This window comes from Sorex fumeus, unplaced genomic scaffold (genome assembly GCF_029834395.1).
Source record: "Sorex fumeus unplaced genomic scaffold, SorFum_2.1 ptg000047l, whole genome shotgun sequence".
NCBI classification, from domain to species: Eukaryota; Metazoa; Chordata; class Mammalia; order Eulipotyphla; family Soricidae; genus Sorex; species Sorex fumeus.
The window spans coordinates 7,198,100-7,223,074 of record NW_026606104.1 but is presented as its reverse complement, the minus strand read 5'-3'; the positions used below and the strand labels follow the sequence as shown (position 1 = coordinate 7,223,074).

Sequence of the window (24,975 nt, the reverse complement as noted above, 5' to 3'; positions counted from 1 at the left end):
GTACAGAGGAAAAGGAGTCTCCAAACTCCGCTACTGATAGCTCATCAACCAGATAATCACTACGTAGATAATAAAGAGTTAGGCATATATTCAGGCTGTGTTGACAGCTCTTAATGAATGCGTGTTTTTCAAGGCTTAGGGAAAGGTAGCTGGGCCTGGTTAAAGTACAATTTTATGCTTTGGTCAAAGGTATTTTCATATTAACATTTGGCTGGATTCAGCTTCCTGATGTGAAATCCAAGACTTGTAATTCAAATATACTATGAAATTAAAATACACTGTGAACTCTAAATAGCATTCCATCTGTGCCAGGCCTAACCTTTTGCTAAACAAAGAAATCAAAGAGGAGGGGTGTGTGTGTTTCTTTTAACTAAAGGGGAATCTAAAAAATAAGTTATTAAACTTTCTAATTCTGCTTCTCTCCAGAATCAAAGTATAGATGAGTAAGATGAATATAAATCATGGCTACAAAAGTATATATGTACCATTGCCTACTTGAAGACTCATTTTGTCTGGACTCCTTTGATTTGAAGAATAGGGTGATCTGAGGTCTAGAGAAAAGAATTTAGCCACCCACTAACATGGATGTGACTTCACTATCCCTGTTACTGTTTGAGGGGGTTAAATGGGAGAGGAAGGGGTTTTCCTCACATTCTTCACTTGGGCTGGAGAACTAGTATGGTGGGTAGGGCACTTGCCTTGTATGTGGCCAATCTGTGTTCAATTCCTGGCACCCCATATGGTCCCCCGGAGTGAACCCTGAGTGCAGTGCCAGAAGGAGCCCTGAGCATTGCCAGGCATGACTGCAAAATAAACATCAAAATTTAGGTGACTTCCAAATAAAGGGTGTCTGGAGGATCCTCCCAGGAGGGGAGAGGCATGTTGAAAGTAGACTATGGACTGAACATGTTTGCCACTCAGTGCCTCTTTTGCAGACCACAACACCCAAAAGAATAGAGAGAACAAAAGGGAATGCCCTGCCACAGAGGCAGGGTGGGATGGGGGGGATGGGGGTGGGAGGGATATTACCTATGGTGGTGGAAATGGGCACTGGTGGAGGGATGGGTGTTTGATCATTGTATAGTCGAGACTCAAGCACAAAAATTTGTGGATCTACAACTGTACCTCATGGTGTTTCACCAATAAAATAAAATTTAAAAAAAATTTAGGTGACTTGTAAGTTGTGAGACCACTCAGATATCATCACTCCCCTTCCCATAGTCTGCCACCCTCCATCTGCCTCTCATTCATTTTGTGGGGAGCACAACTCAAGACGCTCACTAGTCACTCCTGGTTCTATGCTTAGGGGTGTTTGGAGGACCATATATGATGCCAGGGATCGAACCGAGTAGGCCTTTTGGCCTTTCATCCATTTTTAAACTGATCCTTGAGGGCAGACAGAGCAGATTTCAGTAACCAATAAGATACAGAAGAGCCTTGCTGAGCAGGATCAGAAATGCACTGGTCCTTGGGTCATCACCCTCAGAGATGCAGGGCCTTCTGAATAGTCTGCCAGTCCTGATTCAAAACCAGTCCACTAACACAGATGTGACTTTCCTATTTACTGCTTGAGGGAGTTACATGGAAGAGGAAGGTGTTTTCCTCACATTTCTCTGGGGTTCAATGGGTTCATGGTCAGGAGTTTGGGGTGGCAACATTCTCCATTCTGCACCCAGCACCCTGTCACCCTCCTGGCCACTGGAAAATGGGCAGTATACTCCTGCCTCAGAGCAGAGACCCAGGGGCAGAAAATGGACTCATGGGCCAAATGGTTCACCCATAAATGTTCCAGTGTTCTGCCACGAGCAGCCCTATGAGGTCTGCTGGTAGCACCTGGCTTTTGCATAGCAGAGTGGAGGCTTAGCAGGTAGAGGGACGTTTGCTGAGTGATGCAGCTTGTAAGAGGTCGAGAGCCAGGCCCACTGGTCCTTACCCAGTGGATGACAGGAACCCACCCACAGCAATGATCCAGCAGTCCAAGGGCATAAGACACATTTCAGGTGACTCAGTGGACAGTTGGGTGACCAAGGCTCCACCCCAAGCAGTGACAAGGGGGGCTTATACCTTCTCTTAGGAGCAGAGGCAGGGTACTGAATCAACCCCACTTCCTATCAAGACAAACTTAAGAGTTTGCTCTTCTCAGAGCTTCTGTGCCATATCAATGTCACATCTGAATACCACATAGATTGAAATCAACAAAATTTTCTTTTTGAGTGTGTGTTTTCGGGGGGATGGATGGGGGGGCAGGCTCCTGGCAGTGCTCAGGACTAACTCCTGGCTCTGTGCTCAAGGATCACTCCTGGAGGGAATCAGAAGACCATATAGGGTGCTGGGGGTTGACCCCAGGTTGGTTGCATGCAAAGCAGGTGCCCTACCCACTGTACCATCTCTCTAACCCCATGAGTTTTTCTTCTAAAGAGCATCTTTGCTTCACCTTCCTGAAATGATTTCTTGCCTCTTTGGGTGTAGGCAGGGGTCTCGGCACTGAGGCTACTGTGTATGTGTGTGTGTGTGCGAGGTGAATGAAGAGGGGGAGAGGGGTGCTGCTCTCAGCTGTTGGTGAGACAAGTCCATCTTCCCGAAAGAAGAGCCTGAAGGCCGGGAAGAAGGCTCAGAGGGCTGGAGCACAGACTGTCCGGGAGCCCTGACTTGCTCCTGACCCTTGAAGGCAGTGCTGTTGAAGGAAACTCCTGGAATGCCTGGGGATGGTTACCAAGTTCTGTGGGACATGAAGCTGTCCTCAGGACACGAGGCTTTCAAGCATAAGAGGAAAACCATGCAGGGTCCAGAGCATGACTGGCTTTGTCTTCACTGCAAGTGTCCTGCCAATCCTCTGCCCTTTTCACCTTTCGGCTCTTCTCCCCTCCCCCAGAATTAGGCGATCCAAAAACCTCAACATAATCACCTACTGTGCTGCAGCTACTGTTAGAACCCCTCCTGGACCTCCTGCGGGGAGGTCACACACCTGTATCCACGACCTCCCCAGCTTTGCTTGGGACTTCCTTGACCTCTGGGGCATTGCAAGGCCCTTGGAAAGTGGTGGAGGCCGAGGAATGTGAATCTTGCTCCATAACTCCCAGAGCTGGGCGAGGAGCGGCTCCTGGCCAGACCTGTCTTCACTTATACCATCCTCCTGCAAAGCAGTACTTTTTAATTTCTTTTTGATTGTATCCAAAGGCTAATCTCTAGCGCTGACTATATGCCAGAGACAAACACGTTCCAAATATTTTCGTATGAATCGACTCAGTGCTCATTAAAAACAAAAACTGTTCAGTAAATGCTATTGATAGCCTCATTTTGTAAATGTGGGACTGACGTCAAGCCAGCAGGGATGAGCACCCAGTGAGTCTGACTCTGGAGACGAAATTCTTAAGCAGTTAAATACAGTTTAAGTATCTGTTGGGTGCTGAGAGCTCCATTAAGCTCGAGCTGTATTGTGGGGAGAATGAGGGACATTATCCTTCAAGAAACAAAGACTTTCATGATGTGCCATGGCTCAAAGTAAAGAAAAGAAGGAGTCTTTATTTCTGATAGCACCCCGCAAGCCCTTGTGAGAAATGCTGAGAGTCCTCCAGCAAGAATAAATGACTAGAGTCCCTTTCTTCCATCATGTCCCATCCAAGGTCCTGCCTGTGTTAATCCATGGCAGGGAGATGGTGGCAGGCAGGGCCAGGGCTGTTGAGGGCCTATGAGGACAGGGGACTGTCACCAGAGCAAGGTGACTTTTGGAAAGCATGGGTTCCAAGGAAAACCATTTGTGTGATGAGAGCGTTAGCACTCTTCCAGCAATCCTCTATAACCAAGGAGGAGGAGGACCTGGAGGTTGAATCAATTGCCAATGGTCAAAGATTTAATCAATAATCAATAATGCCTATCTAATTGGTTCTCCATAAAGTATTCCTATAAAGAAGGTTCAAGAGATTCCAGGTTGCTGACCTCATAGAAATTTGGGGTGAATGAGACCCTGAAGGAGAGGCCATGCATCTTTTCCATTTGACTGTTGGAGTCATATTCTTTTATAATAAATCGGCATCTAAGTAAGTATAAGCAAAATGTTTCTCTGAGTTCTCTGTGCTGCTCTAGCAAATTATTGGATGCTGAGGAGCGATCATGGCATGCTCTTATCCGTTTTGCTAAATTGCTCAGAGGTAGAGGGGACAATTCAAGCTTGTAATTGGCATCTGAGGTGGGGTGGAGGTGCTGTGAGGCTGAACTCTAAGCCCAGTTGATCTGGTGGTGCCATAGGTAAAGTCAGAGCTGCATCACACTGCAGAGCCCAGCTTGGTGGAAAGGGGGAATCCTGTCCACTGGAGCTGGACACAGAATTGCCCTCAGAGACAGAACTCACAGCAGGAAATGAAGAGCAAGCTCTAAATTCAAGAACACAGAATCTAGCTCCTGCTTGCTACGCTTAACTGTTGTGAGTTGGGGGTCTTATTTAACCTCCTAAAGTCTGACTGCCGCATCATCTGACAGATGTGTTCTGAGGATGAAATCAATGTGTGTCAGTAAAAGCCCTTAGCACTGGGCCAGGCACAAGATTAAACTCAACACCTCATTGCTGTTGTGTGGAAGATGAATGATAATTAAGGGGACCTTAAAATCTCCACTTTAGAGTTTGGGGAAGTTCTGAGCACCATACCCCAGAGAGAAAATGCCAGGGGTGAGGCTTTATGGGGAGCCAGAGGACAAATTTGGCCCTGGATGTGCTGAGAGTGTGAAGTTTATAGGCACTGTTCAGCAATGGCTATGAAACAGTGGCGGATAGGAAAGGATAGAGATCAGAAATGGATCCTTTGTGATTTTGTCTTGGAGCCACACCCAGCAGTGCTCAAGCCTTACTCCTGGCCCTGTGCTCACGGGACTCTACATGGTCCTGAGTTTCAAGTCCAGTTCAACTATATGCCTTAATCTTCTGTACTATCTTTCTGGTCCAGAAATGGGCCCTTTTGGGGGGTTACAAGAGAAGAAGAGCAGCCAAGGTAGTGACAGGGAGCCGTAGGAGGCAGATTTATAAGGGGAAAAGGTTTTAAGTGTGGACACACTTTAGGACAAGAGCCATAACTGGCAATGTGCTTGAGGGGATAATGGGAATTCTTGTGGGAATTTTCCTTTCTTCTATGGGGAAAACAAGAGCTAAAACCCACACCATCTGACCAGCTAAAGGATCTCTGGCCTCACCCATCAGGCTGTTTTTGAGGGTCCCAGTGTGGCCCTGACGGGGCTTGCCTCACCTCCAGGTACTGATTCACCAGGCGTAGAGTGCGATCAGTGATGTTGAACACATCCTTCCAGTTCAAGTTTGCCATGTCATCCACTCTGCTTCTCTGGGGATCATTATACAGGAAGTCCAGAGCCGCCTCCACAGTTAAACCTTCTTCACCAAACTGCCTATCCAAGAAGTCTTTGACTGTTGGGTTTGCCAAGGTGTTCTTGGGGAAAGCAATACAATCACAGCAGTTAGACTTTCCAACTAGTCATTTGTCTTGTTCTTCAACTATCCCCACATTTTAATGAAGGAGGTCTAAAGATTCCCGAAAGTGCATGGGTTTCTCCCTGTGGGCTGGCATATCTATTTAGTTCTCCTTCCCCTGAAATTCAGATCTACATAATAGAGGGAAAGTGTATGTGTCGGGTATAGAAGAAGAGTGAGGGACAGGGGGATAGAATACAGAGGACACTCAGAAGAGAGGATGCTCTCTTCTAAATTTCATTCTCTTTGACTTATCCCTGCTACATAGGACCCAGGGTTTTGCAAAACTGGTAATGAGAGTGAACAGATTTGTGCAAGCAACCTTGCAGTCACAAAGCTGTCCCTTAGGGTGAAGCTTCTTTTGATGCCGAATTCCTCAAGTGACTTGATCAAAGCAAGAAACCTCAGGAAACCATTGGTCTTGTGGCAGTTTTCTCATTTCCTCCAGAATTCCACAAACACATTTGTCACCCACAGTCAATGACTTCACTTGGTGACAGCTTTAATATATTTAACCCTTTGCTGGGAACAGGAAATATGGAACTTTCTAGACCCTTCTTCCCACCCCCTCCCTTCCCACTCCTGTAATGCCATTCATACTCTGATCATGGTCATCGGTGTGCTCTTGTCAAAAAAGTACCAGATCTGGGGCCCGACTTCTTCCCAGGCCTTGACCAACTTTCTAAAGCGCTCCAGCTCCTCGAAAGTCGAGTTGGCCTAAAATTAGAGATAAGGGAAAAAATACAAAGGGAAAAATGTGAGAGAATCTTTGGTTGTATCTTTCTTTTTCTTATTACAAACTCCCCAGTGTGGGAAAATATTTTAAAGAAAGCCTTTTATTTTTTTCCCTGTTTGGATCCATTCTAGAACTGTCTTGCTATTTCCCAACTTTCCAGAGGAACAGAATTCAATTTCTTAGTAGCTCAGAAGTAGTTGTAAAATTACTTGCATTTTATGATGTTATTGTATCAGAGCCTCAGTAAAGTTAGATTTGAACTTGCCCTGTGAAGAAGTGTTCCACCTCCCTCTCTCCCTGTCACTGTTCCAAGTAACCAGGATTCAGAAAACCTGTGAGCTCTTCCCTTAAAGGGATCTATAATTCAGCAATAGGAAGGAAAACTTCACTCAGGCTGGGATCAGAACATTCCACTGATGATTGTAAGTAGGGGAGGAAATGAGAAGTTAATTTAGCAATTCTCTGCCTCTTTCTGTCTCTGTCTCCCTGTTTCTCTGGTCTCTCTCTCTCTCTCTCTCTCTCTCTCTCTCTCTCTCTCTCTCTCTCTCTCTCTCTCTCATTCTCATTCTTTAGGGCAGACTAAAGAAGGAGGAAAGGGGTAAGACAAACTGGATCATACATTCTTCAGTATCTTGTGAGCTGCTGGGGAATCGGGAGTGAAGAGGATTTTTCCCATCAGCAAAGGTTTCGCGGCCCTCCAGGCAATTTTGGTGAGAGGGTTTGACTCCAGGGTCCGGATCAACGCGTGACAAAAGGTCGCTGCTGGGAGAGAAGAGCGCGATTTCATAGAAACTACCCGTTGCTCAGTGCTAAACATAGTCATTAGTGTGTTCAAATCACATGTCTCATTCAACTCTGGATTTGACAAATAAGCTAAATTAATAGGCTGCACCCTACCAATAACAAGCTCGTCATTAGTAAGTAACAAAATGCCACAGTGCATCTCAATAAGGACCTCTTCAGAGAAACAAAGGATGGGGCTCGCCCTGCAGTTTAGTCCGCTTTAGGAGGCTGGGAAGCCAGCTCAGTCCCTGCCAGAACAGAAGCCCGACTCAGATGAAAGGCGCTGAAGCTAAACAGGGCCTCCTCTTGGAATCTTCCTTTTAGTTTTCATCATTTCCCTTCAGTGAGCCATTTAGCGCCTTTGTTACGGGTGATTCTCCCAGAGGCCCTCTCCCTCTGGAGTGTGCTTCTCTGCCTTCATTTTTTACTAATGGGTCACCCAATTGCCTTTCTTCTCCAATCTCTTTTATCCCATTGATGCCAAACAAAATAGTGAGAGGTGGGAAAGAGAACTTGTCCTTTGGAATGTAATTCAGCACTAATTCGGCAGATTTTCATGGCATTGTGTTTGCAAATACACCCCACCACCCCATTTACTTGTCAGAGTTCTTCTAACCCAAGATTTGCCTGGGCTGCGGGCTTGCCTCCTCTTTTACCTTCCTGATCTTCCTCTGGCACTTAACCCTAGTTCAATCAGATCAGTGGGAAATGTCCACTCTGTTCCCTTTTCAGATGACTCTTTCCATGAAATGCATCCAGAATACAGAATTCTTCCTGAGCATCGGCTGCCCCACCCTAATCCTCTCCCCCTCGCCCTACCCATTCACAATGGGGAAACAGATTTCAGGGAGATGTAGCCTCTTTGCAACAAGAAGAGAGAGCCTATGGCAGCATGGTTTCCTTTGTAAGCTTCACAACATCCCAGGCTGACTTATGGGCAGGGCAAGAACTCAGAATACGTACTTGCTCTTCGATCTGAAGACTCAATGGAATCTTTTCTGGTGGAGTCAATCCCCAGGAAGGCTTTATAGTTGTTGTCTTCATACCAGTTGAAGGAGAACACCCGTGAGCCTCCTCCCTCTGGGTAGCCGCACAAGAGGGCAGATAGACTGGCCATCAGCTGTGCAACAGTCTCAGGTCCTCCAGCCTGCACAAGGGGCCTGCTCACCCAAAGCAAGTCCTGCACACTTGGCCGGTGGATGAACTAGAACAAGAGAATGGCTTCTGGTCATATCATCGGATTAATAATCAAGTGGTTTCTCAGATTAATTATCAGATGAATCCAAAGTCCAAAGTTTAGGGAAGCTTCCAGATACACATAGACTTATACATGGTGAACAGAAATCTCCCAAGCCTGGAAGACAGCTCACAGGAGTGGGGTGCACATGTGTGACGTCTTCAGTTTAATTCTTAGCACTGTGTAGCTGCCCCCGCCCCCCACTTGGATGTAACCCCAGTGCACTGGGTCAGAGCACTGACTTATAAGACTTGTACTTCTGGGCTGGGTATTGCTGGGAATAGCCCCTGGAACCCTGAGCACTGCTGGGGAGATCCCTAAAATGGAAGAGATCCAAATGTCTATTTCCATCATAAAAAGAAAAACAAACAAACAAACAAATAAAACCTATTGCTATTCATCCATAGCTCAGGAGAAAATGAGGATGAGACTTTAAAGCACAAAGTAGGGGCTGGAGCAATAGCACAGCAGGTAGTACGTTTGTCTTGCACGCAGCTGACCCCGGTTCGATTCCCAGCATCCCATATGGTCCCCCAAGCACCGCCAGGAGTAATTCCTGAGTGCAGAGCCAGGAGTAACCCCTGAGCGTTGCTGAGTGTGACCCAAAAAGCAAAAAAATAAATAAATAAATAAAATAAAACAAAATAAAATAAAAATAAAGCACAAAATAGCCCCAAAGCATTTTAATCTCGTTCTCTCTTCCCCTTTGTCTGAATTCACAGAGCAAGTGTCCTTGAGGAAAAGAGAGGGTATTATATCACTGTAAGCCAGCTCAGAGGTTCTCCCTAAAGATCTCTGGTTTTCCACAGCCTCCAACCCCCAAGACAGGGAACTGGAAAAAGTCTGGGGAATGGTAGATGGAGAAATGGCTGTGTCTAAGACAGACAAGGTCAGATGCATTTCTTTGCTCAAGCAGAGGAAATTTATTTTTGTTACTTAAGCTAAATTTAGTGACTAAGATTTGGAAAATGATCTTCTTGTTGGCTTCATTTTACCAAATGTGAATTCATCTGTTTTTGTGGGGGTGGGAATATGGAGCATTGGTTTAAGATTTGTGTGTGGGACCCCCGGAACTCAGGGCTTATTCCTGGCTTTATGCTCATGGGTCACTGTCACTGTCACTGTCCTCCCATTGTTCATCGATTTGCTCGAGTGGACCCAGAAATGCCTCCATTGTGACACTTGTTACTGTGTTTGGCATATCGAATATGTCACGGGTAGCTTGCCAGGCTTTGCTGTGCGGACGAGATACTCTCAGTAGCTTGCCGGGCTCTCTGAGAGGGGCGGAGGAAACTAACCCGGGACGGCTGGGTGGGCCTTGTGCAAGACAAATACCCTACCCCCTGTGCTATCGCTTCAGCTCCTGGCAATGTTCAGGAGACCACACATAGTAGAGAACATGTGGGGTTTTGGGATTTAAATCAGAATCTGTGTGCCCCTTAACCCCTGTACTATTTTTCCAGCCTTACTTTAAGATTTGTAAGATCCTGTTAAGTACAGAAAAGATGAAGTCTCCATTCCTGGGAGGATACTTTAAATTCAGTGCTAAGTTAAACAAAGACTAATGGTGGTCTCCTCTCTGTGGGGTTACCCATGGCCCTTGATGGCCTGGTTGTTGAAAGTCCATCTACAAAACTATGAACCAAATTGAAGGCTGTCAGAGGTGCCAGGGTCCCACAGTCCCAGCTCTTCCTCTACCTTGACTTTGGGGGATAAAGTGAAAAATATGAACAATGATGCTTCTATTCCTTAAACACACTTCATTAGTCATTTTCAAAGGCACGTGGGAGCTTAAAAAACTATTTAGATTCAATCAGGTGAGACTGAAAACAGTTCCCCTCCCGCAGTCAATGATGTTCACCTGTCATCCTCTCTTTGTCCACATGCCAACACTTGCCTTCTGAAACTGTTGAACGCTGAGCAGAGTGAGTCATGCCCCTAATCACAGTCTCGGCTTCAATCATAAAGGTGGAATCTCAAATTGCTTCTACAACAGTGGGTCTTATGATAGTCTTCTAAGGGGTTATTACCATTCTTATGTTGCTCATTTAATCAAAGCACTGGAAGATGAAGCAGCCATTCCAAGGTCAAATGGTCCAGTATCGGTTCATGTACCCCTGGGTCATTGGCTTCATCCTCACTCAAAAAAATGTGCAGATTTGCTAGCTAGACAGGGAAGAAACCTTCTGAAACTCCCATGTGAAATTGAAAATGCTGGAATGCTTGAGTTTTTGGTTTCTTTTTCTTTCTTTCTTTGTCTTTTTTCTTTTGCATTGTCTATCAACTTCACCCCTATTAGGCTGATATGAACTTTCACAATGCTTATAAAGAAAAGAATGTTAAAGAAAGTCTCCCACCATAGCAGGAGGTCATCTGGACACCCAGCCCTTCTCTGACTTTCTGGGAACAGTGTACATTCTGTGCAGGTGGAACAGAGAATCTAACCATTGCAGTTTCTCAGGTTTACTAAGCCCAAGACAGCAAAGGAAACTGGAAGGGGGAAGAGGGTTTTTTGTTTTTGTTTTGAAATGGGGGTGTGGTGTCTTTTGCTTTCTTACCAAGGTACTTATCTTGCTTGAAGGTAGTGGTTTTGCATTTCTCATACCTATTGGACTGTGTTTTTCACAAGACTAGCTACCATATCTATCTCTTCATCGGTGTATGGCCTGCACCTCTCATCTACTGAATGGAGAATCAACTTTCTACCTGGCAAAGGTTTGTGGAACTGGATATTTATTACAACATGACATATTTGGCAAAATACTACTCCCAACTCAATGACTATTTTTGTGATGAAATGACCTGACAGAATAGTTTGTTGTGTACTCTGTAAATTGATGCTACTACAGTGGGTTCTAAGAGCACAATTGAATTATGGACCATGACAGTACTGGGAAAAAATGAGATTTGATTGTCAAACTGCTAATAATCTGTTCCACACCAAACAAGAGGTCATTTCTTCCTGAGTGTGAAATCAAGGGAAGTTTCCTTTCTCTATGTCCTCAACTCCAGCTGAGGAGCAGAGGAAATTTAGATAGGAACAGATGCTTTGAAATTGCTGGGTAAAAAGAATAAAAGTAGTTCTTCTTAAGTGGGTCTGCAATGAAGTGATTTGAAATAATAAATACGATAAAAATAGTGGAATGATCAAATAAACTTAGAATTAATATCATCAGACCACTTACCTCTTGAATTCTTGGCGACATGTCAGATAATATTTTCCCCCAGGAACGCACATCAATACCTTGAGAATCCCTGTCTAGAAGTGTGGAAAACTGTAGTGGAAAGGGGAAAAATTTTTTTAAAAAACCCATGTATCTGTAGCTGCACATATACACATAAACACACTTGATGTCCTGACAGGAAGGAAGATAACTACATTTTCTCCCACAGAAACCACCAGACACTGATAACTGAGCTCGGGTTACCTGAAGAGAAAGGGGTGGGGAAAAAGAAAAGATGGGGAGGTTTATTAAGAAGAAGAAAAGAAAAAGATTTCCTTCCTTATTTTTGATCCTAGGATCTCTTCTGCAAGACGACTTTCAGAAACAAACCCTTCCATCTAATCGGGAGAATCAAAGATTCTTCTCCCAAGTGACCCTGTGTGGGAGGCATCACAGATAGCTTCACAGTGACCTAAAATATGCAGAGTGAATCTGATTGCTGGTTTAGTGACACCAAACAAGGCCCATAGCAGAAGGAAACAGAGACAGCTGCAGCTGGCAAGGAAAGTGTGCAAGTGGAGGAAGCCCATCTCTTCACCTAGGTGTGGACTCTCTGGTGTCCTTATCTTTTGGTTCATGGGTTTTGTCTTCTTTGTCTCTTTTCTGGGAAAGTTTCAACACTCCTATTCAGCCATTCACTTCTGCTGGTTCCATTACTTGCCTTCAAGCTGCTATAGTTGCTGGCAACTTTATTTGGTTTTGGAAGGGCCACATGTGGCATTGCTCAGGACTTACTCCTGGCTCTGTGCTCAGGGATCATTCCTGGCATTGTTGGAGAACCATGTGTGGTGCTGGGGATTGAGCCCAGGTCAATTGCATGCAAGGCCAGTAAGTATACTCCTCTCTGTATTGTTTCTCCAGCCCAATATTTAAAGAGAGACGTTATCTTGTGGATCCTCTGGTAGACTCCTGGTGGACATTGTGACCTCAGCCCAGGTGATAACACCCAAGTGTTCATGAGTTTTGTGGAGAATGTGAGAGTCTGCAATTTGTTTGTTCAAATTTGGAGCCTGAAGCGAACACCATGTTTTTTAGAAACTGAGATCAAGTTCTGCCGAAAGCTGTCCTTCGTCATGGTTTCCAAGTGGCGTGAATCTGAGATCGGATGTTCTTTCTGACTGAATTCTAAGTGCAAAGGCAGTGGTTTTCAAAAGCAAGTCTGCCTCTAGACTAGGCCTGGAGGGGAATCTGCATTTTAACAAGTTCAACATGTAATTCTGATTCAAGTACTTTTGGCCCACAAGCCACATGTTTCCGTTTTTCATTTGCCAGTGTGGTTCTCCTCTATGCAGGCAGGCCTGAACCAGCTGCCGCACGACCAGCTGAGGGTCAGGGGCTCTTGCCTTTACCCACCCAGCCTTCCCACCTAGCTGGGGTCCCTCTCCCCAGTGGAAGCAGGTCCTATATCCCCTGGGACCCGAGACCTAAGAGGGAGTTTAGGTACATTAATATGTTCAGGCTTTTTTTTAAAAAAAAATACATTTACAACAGTAAAATGGAAGCTTTGTTATGTCCAAGAGCTACAAACAGGAAAGTACAAAAAAACTTCTTCTCTCCTTAAATGGAACACTGGCCTCAGCATTGGTCTTGCCAGGATTTTCTTCCAAACTCCCTGAAAATAGCTTCAATGTATACTGGGCAAAGCCCTTAATTCCTGTTTCATAGGAAGGTGGAGCTGAGGAGAGTCGATAGGAAGGGAGGAAGTTAGTGGGTAATTTGTGCAAATGCAAGTTATCACTAAGTCCTTCCATTCTCTCTCCTCTCTCCAACAGGGTCTAATATAGGAGATGGCAGTACTGGGCCATAACTCCAGAGCTTATGTGTCTGTCTTGCAAGTGTCAGACTGTGAGTCCGATCTTGGTGCTGCTCCACATGCCAAATGCAGTCCTGACAGCTCCACTGTCTGTGCTCCCCTGTACCACAGCAGTCCCCAGTCGCCCTACAACCAGGTCTGTGCAAGAGCCGCAGTGAAAGGGTGTGGCCCTTAAGAGATATGAGAGCACCCCAATTGGAAAAGCAGGACCCTAGGTGAGCATGTGTGCGAAGTACGACAATGAAAGGAGAGTGACCTCACAAGCACTGTGGTGGGGAGCATGCACATTGCCACCTGGTGTGTACCCCTTGGGGAACACAACTAAACGTATGAGCACCACTGCCACAGAAACCTGTGACTTCCAATCACTGCAATAGCATCAACAGGGAGGTGGGAAGAAATTGAAAGAGTGTCTAAAAGATCAATCAGTAAAGGTGCCGTGTGTATTTTATTTGGTTGATCTGAACAAATCAGCTGAAACAGAGTGAAAGTGAACCAGATTGTGTTAGGTAATATTAAGAAATTTTTGTTAATTTGTTGCATATAACCATATCATTGTGGTTTTGTGAAAACAAGCACTTTTCTTTTTTTGGCTTTTTGGGTCACACCCAGCGATGCTCAGGGGTTACTCCTGGCTTTGCACTCAGGAATTACTGCCTGCGGTACTCAGGGAACTGTATGAGATGTAGGGGATTAAACCTGGGTCTGCTGCTTGCAAAGCAAACACTGTAACCACTGTACTACTGTTCCGATCCTGAAAAAAAAAATCACTTTTTAAAAATTTGTTAGACATAAGTAGGGAAGTATTTAAAGATGAAGTCATATATTGTCTATGATTTGCCTTAAATGATTCCAGGGGGAAAAGTGAGAAATAAATAAAACAAGAACAGCCAAATCATTGACAATAATTGAAGTTGGATGATAAGTATATGAGTTTATTGTATTAGTCTCTCTGCTTTAATGCATACTTCTATAATAAAATCATTAAAAAGAGGATGTGTATGTGTGTGTGTGTGTGTGTGTGTGTGTGTGTGTGTGTGCGTGCAAGAAGAATAAACTGCCAGATTAATGACTAGTAGGTCAATATTCTCTTTTCCTTTTTCTCCCTTATGAGACTGTCTTTTCTCAGGCTCTCCTAAAAAAATGTGATCACGATAGCTTTCTTTACAGGCCCTCACCCTCTATATTCTTCTTTTCTAATGCGCTCTGAACACTCTCACCCAAGTTTCATGATAGGCCAATCCAGTTTTTTCACTTCTCTTACTCCAAGTTCTGACATAAATTCCTAATGCCTCCAACAATAATGTTGATGCTGGCATTCACTTGCTCTTTATCTCTTTTAATAGACCACCAAGATCCATGTAGACCACATTTGTGCCATGTGCTGGACATAGAGTAGACTCTCAAACATACATCAAACATAATGAGTGAATAGATGATTCCTCATATTATATCAGTAAACAGATCACTTGCAGTTGCTATCTATCTAAAACTCCATGACAAGGCAGTGAAATAGTAAGTATATGGCCGCACTCTGCCAGTTGTGTGTTTGTCTGTATCACATAAATCTTTTTATATATAAAGATATTATAAGGAAGTGATTCCTGCAGTTATGGAGGTCAACAAGTCCTATGTTCTATAGTGAGTTGGCAGCTGGAGACCCAGGAAGAGGCAATGTTTTAGTTTAAGGACTTTTTATGGGGCATGGGGATGGGAGAGTGGGGGTTTAGGATTAGGTCCAGCTGTGCTTGGGGTTTACTCCTAGTTCTCTGCTCGGAAATAACTCATGGTGGTGCTCTGGAGACCATATGTGTTGCTGGGGATCAAGCCTAGGTTGACCATGAACAAGGCAAGTACCTTAACCCCTGTGCTATCCATGAGTTTGAATCTGAAGTCAAAATTTAAAAAGCTGATGTTTGTTCCAGTTCAAAGGCAATCAGACAAGTGATGAAGTCTCTTACCTAGAGAAGGATAAGTCCTTTTGTCCTAGTCAGGCTGCTAATTGACTGGATGTGACTAACTCATCTTAGGGAGGATGATCTGTTTTTCTCTGAGTAAATTTACTCTTCACATAAATATGAAGCTGATCCAAAATACACCTTCATAGAAGTATCTGTGATGTTTGCCCAAATATCTGGGCACTCTATAGGCCAGCCAAAGTGACACACAAAATGCATCATCATAGGCGGGGGAATCTATCTTCTATCTTTTAATCTTTTTATCACTCAGCCTTCCTCTCCATTGCATTTTTCTGTAGTGTGCAGGAGACCATTGTGAACCTCAAGTGGGCAGAGAAGCTGCCCCAGGGATTATGGCATGCCATGAAGCACCCTTAGAGAAGGTGCTACAGGAAAACTCTACTTTCAAGTTGCCTCTTTGAAAAAAAAAAATGCAATTTCGGGTCTTTTTTTTTCCATCTTGAAATAAAATTTCTCTATACCAGAGGTCCTTGCTAGAAGTGGGATGCAAGAACAAGTGGTGAGGGGCTGGAGTGATAGTACAGTGGGTAGGGCATTTGCATTGCATGCGGCCAACCCGGGTTCGATCACTGGCATTCCATATGGTCCCCCAAGCACCACCAGGAGTAATTCCTAAGTGCAGAGCCAGGAGTAACCCCTGAGCATTGCTGGGTGACCCAAAAAGAAAAAAAATAATAATAGTGAATAGATGACTTACTGAAGATTCATATTTATTCCATTCAGTTCAACTAAAAATTGAATCACATTGTCCAGGTACTTCTGGACTAGATAGAAAATATTTTTTTGTTTATTTGTGTTTGTTTGGGGCCACACTCGATGACTCCTGGCCCTGCGCTCAGGTATCACTCCTGGTAGTGCTCGGGCAGTGCTCAGGGGACTATTTTCGGTTGCAGGATTGAACCTGGGTTGGCCGTATGCATTTTACCCACGGCAATATCTTGCAGGCCCAGGATATAGATTACTTTAGAGTTTATTTGGTTTGTATTTTGGTTTTGAGTCACATGTGGTGATGCGCACGGGCTGCTTCTGAATCTGTTTCCAGGTGTAGCTGCTGGCAGTGCACAGCAGAGCCTGAGGTGCTGGGGATGGAGCCCAGACCTCCTGCAAGCAAAGCATGCTTTCAGCCCATTTGGCTTTCTCTCTGGCTCAATATTAAGCTGCTGTTTTTGTTGTTGTTTTTAAAATAACAAAAGTAATACTGATGATAAAGATCTCCCTGCAGTCCATACCTCCCCCAGGGGCAGTTGCCATTAACAATTACTATAAACTACTAACAATTTGGCATATGTTCTTCTATAAGCATCAAATTTCTAACTTTATTTTTTCATTTTGGCTTGAACTGACAATCTCAAAATACATTTTGACCATAATTTGTAGCTAAGTGCACTAGCTTATATGGCAGAGCTTGTGGAACAACCCCCCTACCCCAGATGGCATTTCTGCTTTCCTTAAAGACTAGGGACTGATTTCAAGACTAAGAAAAAAGCAGGTCCACCCCACCCTCAGTTTTGTCACTCTGTTGCCCGAGTCCTAGTGAATCAATAAAACAAACAGCAGAATACCACAGCGGGGGAGGGGGGGAGGGGACAAGGCATGCCTTTCTTTAAACACAGACCAATGCTCAAGTTATGTAATAGATGTGAGAGGGACAGAAATGAACAGATTTCTTCCCCGAGAGAGAGAACTAACATCAAGAGCTGTAAATTCATCTTCCTCAAATTCCTATCCCTTGAGCACAAACTGAGCCCCATTCCATGCTCCCTTAGAAGCTCTGGAGTCCCTTCTGTATGAGGATAATCTCTGCATATAGGATCTTGACCCTCTCCCTCCTGCTTCAATTTCTGTTTTTATGCTGCTGGAAATTGAACTAATTGTGTCACGATCACGGTCCTCCCGTTGTTCGAGCGGGCCCAGTAACGTCTCCATTGTGAGACTTCTTGTTACTGTGTTTGGCGTATTGAACACATCACGGGGAGCTTGCCGGGCTCTCCGAGAGGGGCGGAGGAATCGAACTCCGGTCGGCCTTGTTGGCTGCGTGCAAGGCAGATGCCCTACCGCTGTGCTATCGCTCCTGCTCTACCACTGTGCTACATCCTGTCCTTCATCCCACTCCTGTCCACCCAAATCTCTCTATGACAGAGATTGCTGTTTGTTCATTCCTACTTAGAAAGTGGTATCTGGTCAAAACTACTACATTTCCCAGCCTCCTTTGTTTCTGTAGGTGGTCATGTGACAAAATTCTGACCAATAAGCTATTAGGATAGGCCATAGGGTAGGGTTTTTAGGGAAGGTCTTTTAGTTTTAGGGAACCACATTCAGTGGGCTATACATTCAGTTGTGATCTGCAAGCTATCTTGACAAGGTGATTTAACAGAAGGGAGCCACTAATACACCCAGAGACTTGATGGAGACTCTTCAGCTGTTGTTTGAAAAAAAGACAATCTGATAATCAGGAGCATGGGGAAGTGTTTGTGGATGTAAGGAGAGGCCAGGAATTTTAGGTGTGGGGAAAATTGTGAGGAGGGTGAGAGAGAGAGAGAGAGAGAGAGAGAGAGAGAGAGAGAGAGAGAGAGAGAGAGAGAGAGAACTAGAAAGACAGTCAGATAAGAGGACACCAGAAATGTGGGGAAGGGGTCACAGGTTGAGCAAAGGCTTGAGTTAATTTTCATTCTGTTTAACACTTGTTTTCTCAATATTTTTCATTTTTTAAAATGAACTCTTATTATTCCAGTAAGCTATATTAATCTTTCAATAATTTAAACAATACTCATTATTCAGATATTTACTGAGTTCTAGTTATGTATCATAGCGCCAATTCCTTTCCTAGCTCTTCCCAGAGAAGGAAAACATAAAGGGTATACTTATATTTTTGTCTTAGGATGCTCTTACGCCTCCTCACTAAAATGCCTGGCCCTTAGTCTGGTAACCAACTATCTGATGTTGCCATAAATTAGAAAATCACTTTCCCAGCCTCCCCCCTCTTCCTTTGGTTCCCTCCTCTATTATCTATTCAATGGATTGTTCTATTTGCAAGGATTGTTCCTGCCAAAAGCACCACAAGAGACTGTAAAGTTTATTTGAATAGAAATGTGAAAACATTTCTGGAAGAAAGGTCATATACCAGAATGGCAAGTATCACACACACACACACACACACACACACACACACACACACACACAGAGCACAGCCTGCTGCTTCCTATGCCAAAAAATTTCTTTGAACTTTACAAGTCACAAGTAACCTTTCCATATCAGGACTGGGCTCAGCACTGCCAACCTATTCCTGGGTCCGGCTACATCTCCTGAGCAAGACTGACTGTACAATGGGGCTGTGGAAAGTGTTTGAATCGATCTTTTCCCTTAGTTTTTTGGTCTTTTGGGTCCCTAGGTTTTGCCCGCATGTACTAAAGAAGTCGATACAGAGTTCAAGCCAACAGCAAGAAGATTTTGGCTACATGAAGTCCCTGGATTCCAAAGGACAATAAATATGTCTATCCTTTGGAATCTTTAATATCTTTCTGTGGAGGGGGGATGTTGGGCCACACCCAGCAGTGCTCAGGGCTGCTTCTGATTCTGTTACATAAGGGTAACAGAGTCATTCTTAGTGGTATTTAGTGGTACCAGAGATGGAACTGGGGTTAGTTGCATGCAAAGTGAGCTCCTTACCTACTGTATTATCCATTAAGTCTTTCTAATAATTTTTTCTAAAAGCAAAATGTAAGGGTTTTTTTGTTTTGTTTTGTTTTGCTTTTGCTTTTGGGCCACATCCAGCAATGCTCAAAGCTTACTCCTGTCCTAGCTCTGTGCTCAGGTGATACTCAGGGTACCACCATATGAGGTACTGGGGACTAAAAGGGGAGTCAGCCATCAGCCTTAATCCTTTGCTATCTTTCTGGCCCACACATACAGCGGTAGGGCGTTCGCCTTACAAGCGGCCAACATGGTTGACCCGAGTTCGATTCCTCCACCCCTCTCGGAGAGCCCGGCAAGCTACCGAGAGTATTCGATATGCCAGACACAGTAACAACAAAGTCTCCAATGGAGACGTTACTGGGCCCACTCGAGCAAATAAAAACTTATTTGAGCAGTATTTGCTGTATGAGTTCGTCATACAGATGCCATTAGGACAGCACAAAAGGAAGGCTTTATGAGTTTATTAATGTTTTCTAAATTTCTCTGGTTCACAGAAGAAAGTATGGAAAATAGCATTCCTTTCTAAATTGAGGATCCACCTAGGCCAAGAGTAAACAGGTAACCTCAGGTTAAACATTGCTCTGAGGATGGTGTGACCTCTGGGGGCCAGTAGAAGATTCTGGAATGAGAGATGAGCTGGTCTTAAAAGCACCAGGATGGAAGTGATAAGCAGATGCAGCTGGCACAGAGGGGCACGGTGGCTGCCCACCGTGTTCAGGCTGGGCTGCTGCTAGAGGAAATCCAGATTTATCCGGGCGGGAAATTGTTGCTAGGGAACTGGGAGCATGTGGATAGGAAGCATGTTTGCAGCAACCTGACAGTCGTTAAGGATCAGATGAAAAGAGAGGAAGCGAGCTGTGGTGAGGGGACAACCAGGAGGGGACCCCGAGTACCAGGAAATGTGTCATGAATGGAGAATTCAGACTCAATCACTCACAGGAGATGGAAATGCCAAACTGTCTCTGCCGGGAGAGGTCACGGGGAGACGTGCTGTCTCCTGGGGCTGGAGGAGACAGCTAAAGAAATAAAAGGGTGGGCTCAGAGGTATGTTTACAGACAAGTTAGGGGACTCTTTTGGTGCAAAGAAACCAGAACATTTTCTCTCAGGGATGAGTTCATACTCGGTATTTGTGGTCAATAAAAAGCAAAACGGAATTGGGAGCCGGGAGACAGCGGAGTGGTTGTCCTGCACACATCCATCTATGGCGGGGTCCCAGGGGCTGCCACCTGTGACCAGCAAGGTTCTGGGAACTCAGTGGCTGCTTTGGTCTCCCAGAGCGCGCTCCCCCACCCAAACAGTGTGTCATGCAGCCAACTATGTGCAAGCCCCACCAACAGAAGTGTGAGATCCTCCCCCCAGCACGCATCAAGGCTGAGTGTGTGAGCACTGCACCCAGATGGGCGACCCCCTGCCAGCCCCATGGCAAGTGTGCGTGCAAGTCATGGCAACCACAGCGGAGGGAAGGGGCCAAGCAGCTCAGAGCTGCTGCTTCTTGTGTGGCTCTGCACAGGAATGGCCTGGAAGTTAATAGCAAAACAAACAAACAAACAAACAAACAAACAAAAAAAACCAAATAAACGCAGGCCTGGGTTTTTGTCCCCAAAGACTAAAAACAAAACAAATTCCTGAATTTGGAATCTCGGGGCAAGCACAATGTCACTCTGTGAGATGGAACCTCTTCCCAGGCTAAGGGGGTGGAGGGAAGAGAGTCCCCCCCCTGAGTGTTTCAAAAGAATCTTCTAGGAGCCAGGGGAACTAGGGAGGCTGGGCCTTGGCATTCCTGCTTTGGTAAAAGCCAAGAGATGCTCGTTTCAAAGCTGAATCCACTACTACCCTCACAGTGGCCTCACAACAGACCCTTCGAGAAGAAGATGGGAAGGTTGACAGCAAATTAAGATCCAACCTGGAGCCAGGGCCCAGTCTCCTGACTCCAGGAGATCTTGTGTGCCCCTGGGGGCTGCCATGCTCTGATTTTTTCTCTACAAGGTCCTGGATGGGGGTCAATTAGTTTATTAGAATTAATGAAGAATCTGTGGCTACACTGAGGCCTTTTAGGAAAAGATGTATATTATGGTAGGTTCTTAGCTTTTGGACCACACTTGGCAGTGCTCAGGGAACCTGGATTTGCTGTGTGCAAGGCAAATGCCCTACCTGCTGCACTATCACTCAGACATAGGAAGGAAATGTTAAAGCAAAGGTTTTGACGCAGGGTTCAATATTCAGTTTTCCATGAGTTCCCATCACCCTATGGCTGTGAGAACTTTCATTTCTCTCGGCAAAAGCTTTAGCACTGCAGTTAGAGTCTCAGAGATAGTCTGAATCCAGAAAAAGTTTAGGAACTACCATTCTGTAGTGATAAGACCCATCAGAGACCAAGTCAGGCCTAAAACCGGTTTTGGGTCTATAGAGAACCTGGTATTCAATGCTTTGGTTCTGTTTCTGAGAAAAGGACACGACCCATTATATCCTAGAACAACTTTACAAGGGCCTGCGTATGTCCTGAATAATTTCAGCGCTGACCGCTGAGTATTTTCTTCTTTTTAAACTCATTAAAAATTACTATCTGCTCTGTTGTAAAATCAAAGACTTGGTGAGCTCATGGCAGGAGCCTAAATGACACCAGGACAGGCCACTGACCATCATGTGCGTGGCATGACCTACACAGGTGTCCACGAGGCTTCCTCTCGGGTTCAGAGCATTTGTTCTAAAACTTCTTTCTTGCTGAACATTTATATAAGTCCTTTCCTTCCTTTTTCTTCTTTCCATTTTGTAAAGTGCACCCAGGGAAATTTTGATCACAGTAGACACCTAGCTCTGTACATGTAGTTTTGTATCAGATACAAATACTTTAAATCAAATACACTTGGTGTAGTTTAATAATTTGGGGGAAAAAAAACTCAACTTGTTTTCTGAGGGTGTTTTGTTTACTCTCTCACAGTTCTGCTGCCTCTCTGCCCGGGTTCATGCCATTGGTACCCGTTCTCCCTTCTCTCTCTTCTTTCCTCCCCAAACTCTCACACAGAAGTGGGAGAAAGTTACAGTCTGAAGATTTAGAAATTGGAAAGGAGAAGAAGTCACAAAGTTTAGTCATGAATAGAACCTTGTTGGGAAATCCCGGAGTTGGGGGCGGGAATTTGGACGTAGCCGCGTCACTACCCAGAGCTGCGACTTAACAATGGAGGTGAATGATGGCAGGATGGCAGGGAGCAGTGACCGGGCCAGTTCACATTTATTCCCGGTGATTCAGGAATTCAGGGAGCAGGGCCAAGAACATAGCAGGGCACCGAAGGCAGCAGTCTGGACTACCGAGATGAGAGGCCCTCTCTCCGCCTCAGAATTCAGTTGTCAGATACATGGATGAAGGCAGAAAAGGAAGAAATGGCCCGGGAGCAGCAGTGGGGGGCAAAGCAGGCCAGATCAAGCCTCGCTGGACGCGCTCACTGAGGGGAAAACCATGGGCTGAAATGCCCAGGGAGGCCGAATTTCCTCTCCCCAGCTCCGTGGAGGGGGGGATGGGAGGGAAACCAAGATTTCCCAGCACTGTGGCAGGTCTTGGCACTCGCTCCGGTTCCCCTGCCGAACTTCCACAAATAAACATTCCGAGAGAGCCGAAGGGACAGATCTGCTTCTCAGCAAGATTTCAAAGCTCTGCGCCAGCGAGAAAACAGGAAGGATCTAGAGGGAGGAGACGAGGGAGGGGCGATGCACGCAGTGGGCCAGATCAGATGGGAAACGTCCCAACCCCTCACCCGAAACTGACACGCCATTTTTTATGAGGTGTAAACGTTTCAGGCGGTGTCGGCTGTGTGATTCCATGGGCCAGGGGCTGAGTGGCTGAGTTTCAGGCTGGGGGCGGTAAGCCCTGAAGGGCCACAGGTGAAGACAAGATCGTTCACGCCATCTCAACTCTGGTGAAACCCAGAGGGGCTCATGCTCCTGGGAGAAAACCCAGGCACCTGCTGGCCTGTTTCCTTCCCAGTCATCCCTGTCCCGTCACATGCATCCAGTGAGTGTGTGTGTGTGTGTGTGTGTGTGTATTCGTGCGTGTGTCTGCTTCTTTGTGTGTGTGTGTGTGTACACATGCACGGGTGCACGTGAAGTACAGACATGCATTTGGATTATTTGAGGATGACAACACTCACTTTTGACCTCCAAGAGGCTGAGGGAAAACACAGCTGGCCCCAGTTGGTGCTAACCCCCCAAACACCCCTCTCTCTGATTCTCTGGGGTGCCACTGGTTCTTGGGTCCCAGGTGGAAGTTGCATCCCTCCCCCACACACCTCAGCTCCTCACATAGAAGGGGCAGCTGCCGTCACAGTGGCTTATGGAGACTGTCCCTCTTTCTTTGTTAATGAGCACTGGCTTGACATTTACTAGAACCTTATTTATACACTGGTGTACGTGCGCCTGAGAAAGAACCCGGGAGAACAGGAGGCCCAGCCTTCCCCGCATGGAGCTAAGTGTGGCTGCTCGCCAACCAGCTGCAATAACAGCCTGGTCCCAGAGGGCCCCGAGCGGCCTCAGAGCAGTGCCGCTGGCCCAGGCCCTGCTCAGAGGCTTGGAGGCTCTGCCCTGAGCCCTGGGTGCCTGACTCAGGGTCGTTTTCTGAAAACACTGATTGGATGGGTACAAAAACCATAAAAACAAAACTTCTGAATGTTAGCAAAAAAAAAAAATTTTTTTTAATGTTTAGCATTCACATCCATTTAACAAAGGAGAAAGCACATTTCAAGGGCACTAGATAGGATGTTTGTCATCTTCACAAGGGGGGGGGGGTGCTCGCATCCTGTCCCACTCTGGGCTTTCCCTGCAGAGAAGGGCAGGAATGAGAGGGCTGACAGGGGAGTGCTCGGAGCTCCAGCACCTCCTCTGGACTGTGCTGGGGTTACCAGGCCCTTTGATAAGAGGCCAAGCGGCCTCTCCCCACACTCGGCTCCTCCAGAGAGAGCGCCTCACAGCCTCAGAGGCACGCAGGACCCTGTTATTATTCAATTTGGTTTACAGAAATCGAGACATTAAATCAAACTCCTTGTTCTAGGTCGCTGATTTTCAACCTTGGCCAGTCATTGGAATGATCTGAGCAGCTTTTATAAAATACCAGAGATGGAGGGAATTGGGCCCCTGTGGGGTGTGGGGGCTGGGCCCAGAGTTGTTTTTCAAGTTCCCCAGGTGGTTCTGTGGGCAGCCAGGCTAGGTACCCACGGCAGGACTTGGAGCCACTATGCGGGTCTGTATTTTAAGCTCTGTTGCTGGGACCCAGGGTGTGGCTTATCTCAGGGTTAGCTAGGAGTTAGCTGGAAGTTCAGTAAGAGTCACGGAGACACGACTGCTGCCATGACATGAGTGACCTCGGCACAGAGCCCGAGACCTTGCAAATATCCAGCTCAAGGCTGCAAGCTTGGACGTAGGTCCAAAACTGGAGAAGGGTCACCAGGGCTCGGGTCAGTGAGGATGGCCAGCCAAAGTTCTCTGGGACTTGAACTTTGGCACCTGCCAGAATAGCCTGTCAGGGTAGAAGGGATAAATGTCAGGTCTTTCTTGTCTAATAAATATATTCTCTGGAACCAGCAGCTGATGATTTGGTGTCCAAGCTGAATGAAAAGTTCTACCTATCTCCTTTTCATACCTTCCAAGTTCAGAGTTGCCTTACTTGGTTCACTGGGCACAGTTGGAAGGTACATTTACCTGTGCCAGAGCTCCAGGTGCTTATGGAAAAAAGTTATACCACTTGCCCGAGCCTGAGGATGGCATGGCCCTCGGCCCCCAGAAAAATTCCAAGAGCAATTGCGTCATGGGTACAGGGTCTCAGAGCAGAGCCCAGAGGAAGGGAAGCCTTCTTTTCGGATTCTGAAAAACAACTAAGAATATTCTAAAATAGGGATCCTCTGGGGACTTTGGACAGAGACCTTTGAACCACAAGCTTTTAAAATTTTCCTACCACATTCAGGGTAAAGAGCCTTTGCTAGAGTCTTTGGCCTCTTCCCTGCCCTGGTGGTGCCCCTCCGGTGAGCTGGGGAAAGCAGAGGGGAAAACATA

The 24,975-nt window shown here is 45.7% G+C and overlaps 1 protein-coding gene across 1 annotated transcript in view; it reads right to left on the bottom strand.

Annotated features, from left to right (window-relative positions):
• The window catches only part of ABCA4 (ATP binding cassette subfamily A member 4), a 139,770-nt gene that overhangs the window by 85,215 nt on the left and 29,580 nt on the right, over positions 1 to 24,975 (bottom strand). Inside the window, exons 7-11 of the mRNA XM_056122821.1 lie at positions 11,415 to 11,504; positions 7,956 to 8,196; positions 6,829 to 6,911; positions 6,074 to 6,190; positions 5,235 to 5,432 (exon numbers count right to left, since the gene is read on the bottom strand). Of these exons, the coding sequence (XP_055978796.1) occupies positions 5,235 to 5,432; positions 6,074 to 6,190; positions 6,829 to 6,911; positions 7,956 to 8,196; positions 11,415 to 11,504 (729 nt within the window). The remainder of the gene's footprint in view (positions 1 to 5,234; positions 5,433 to 6,073; positions 6,191 to 6,828; positions 6,912 to 7,955; positions 8,197 to 11,414; positions 11,505 to 24,975) is intronic.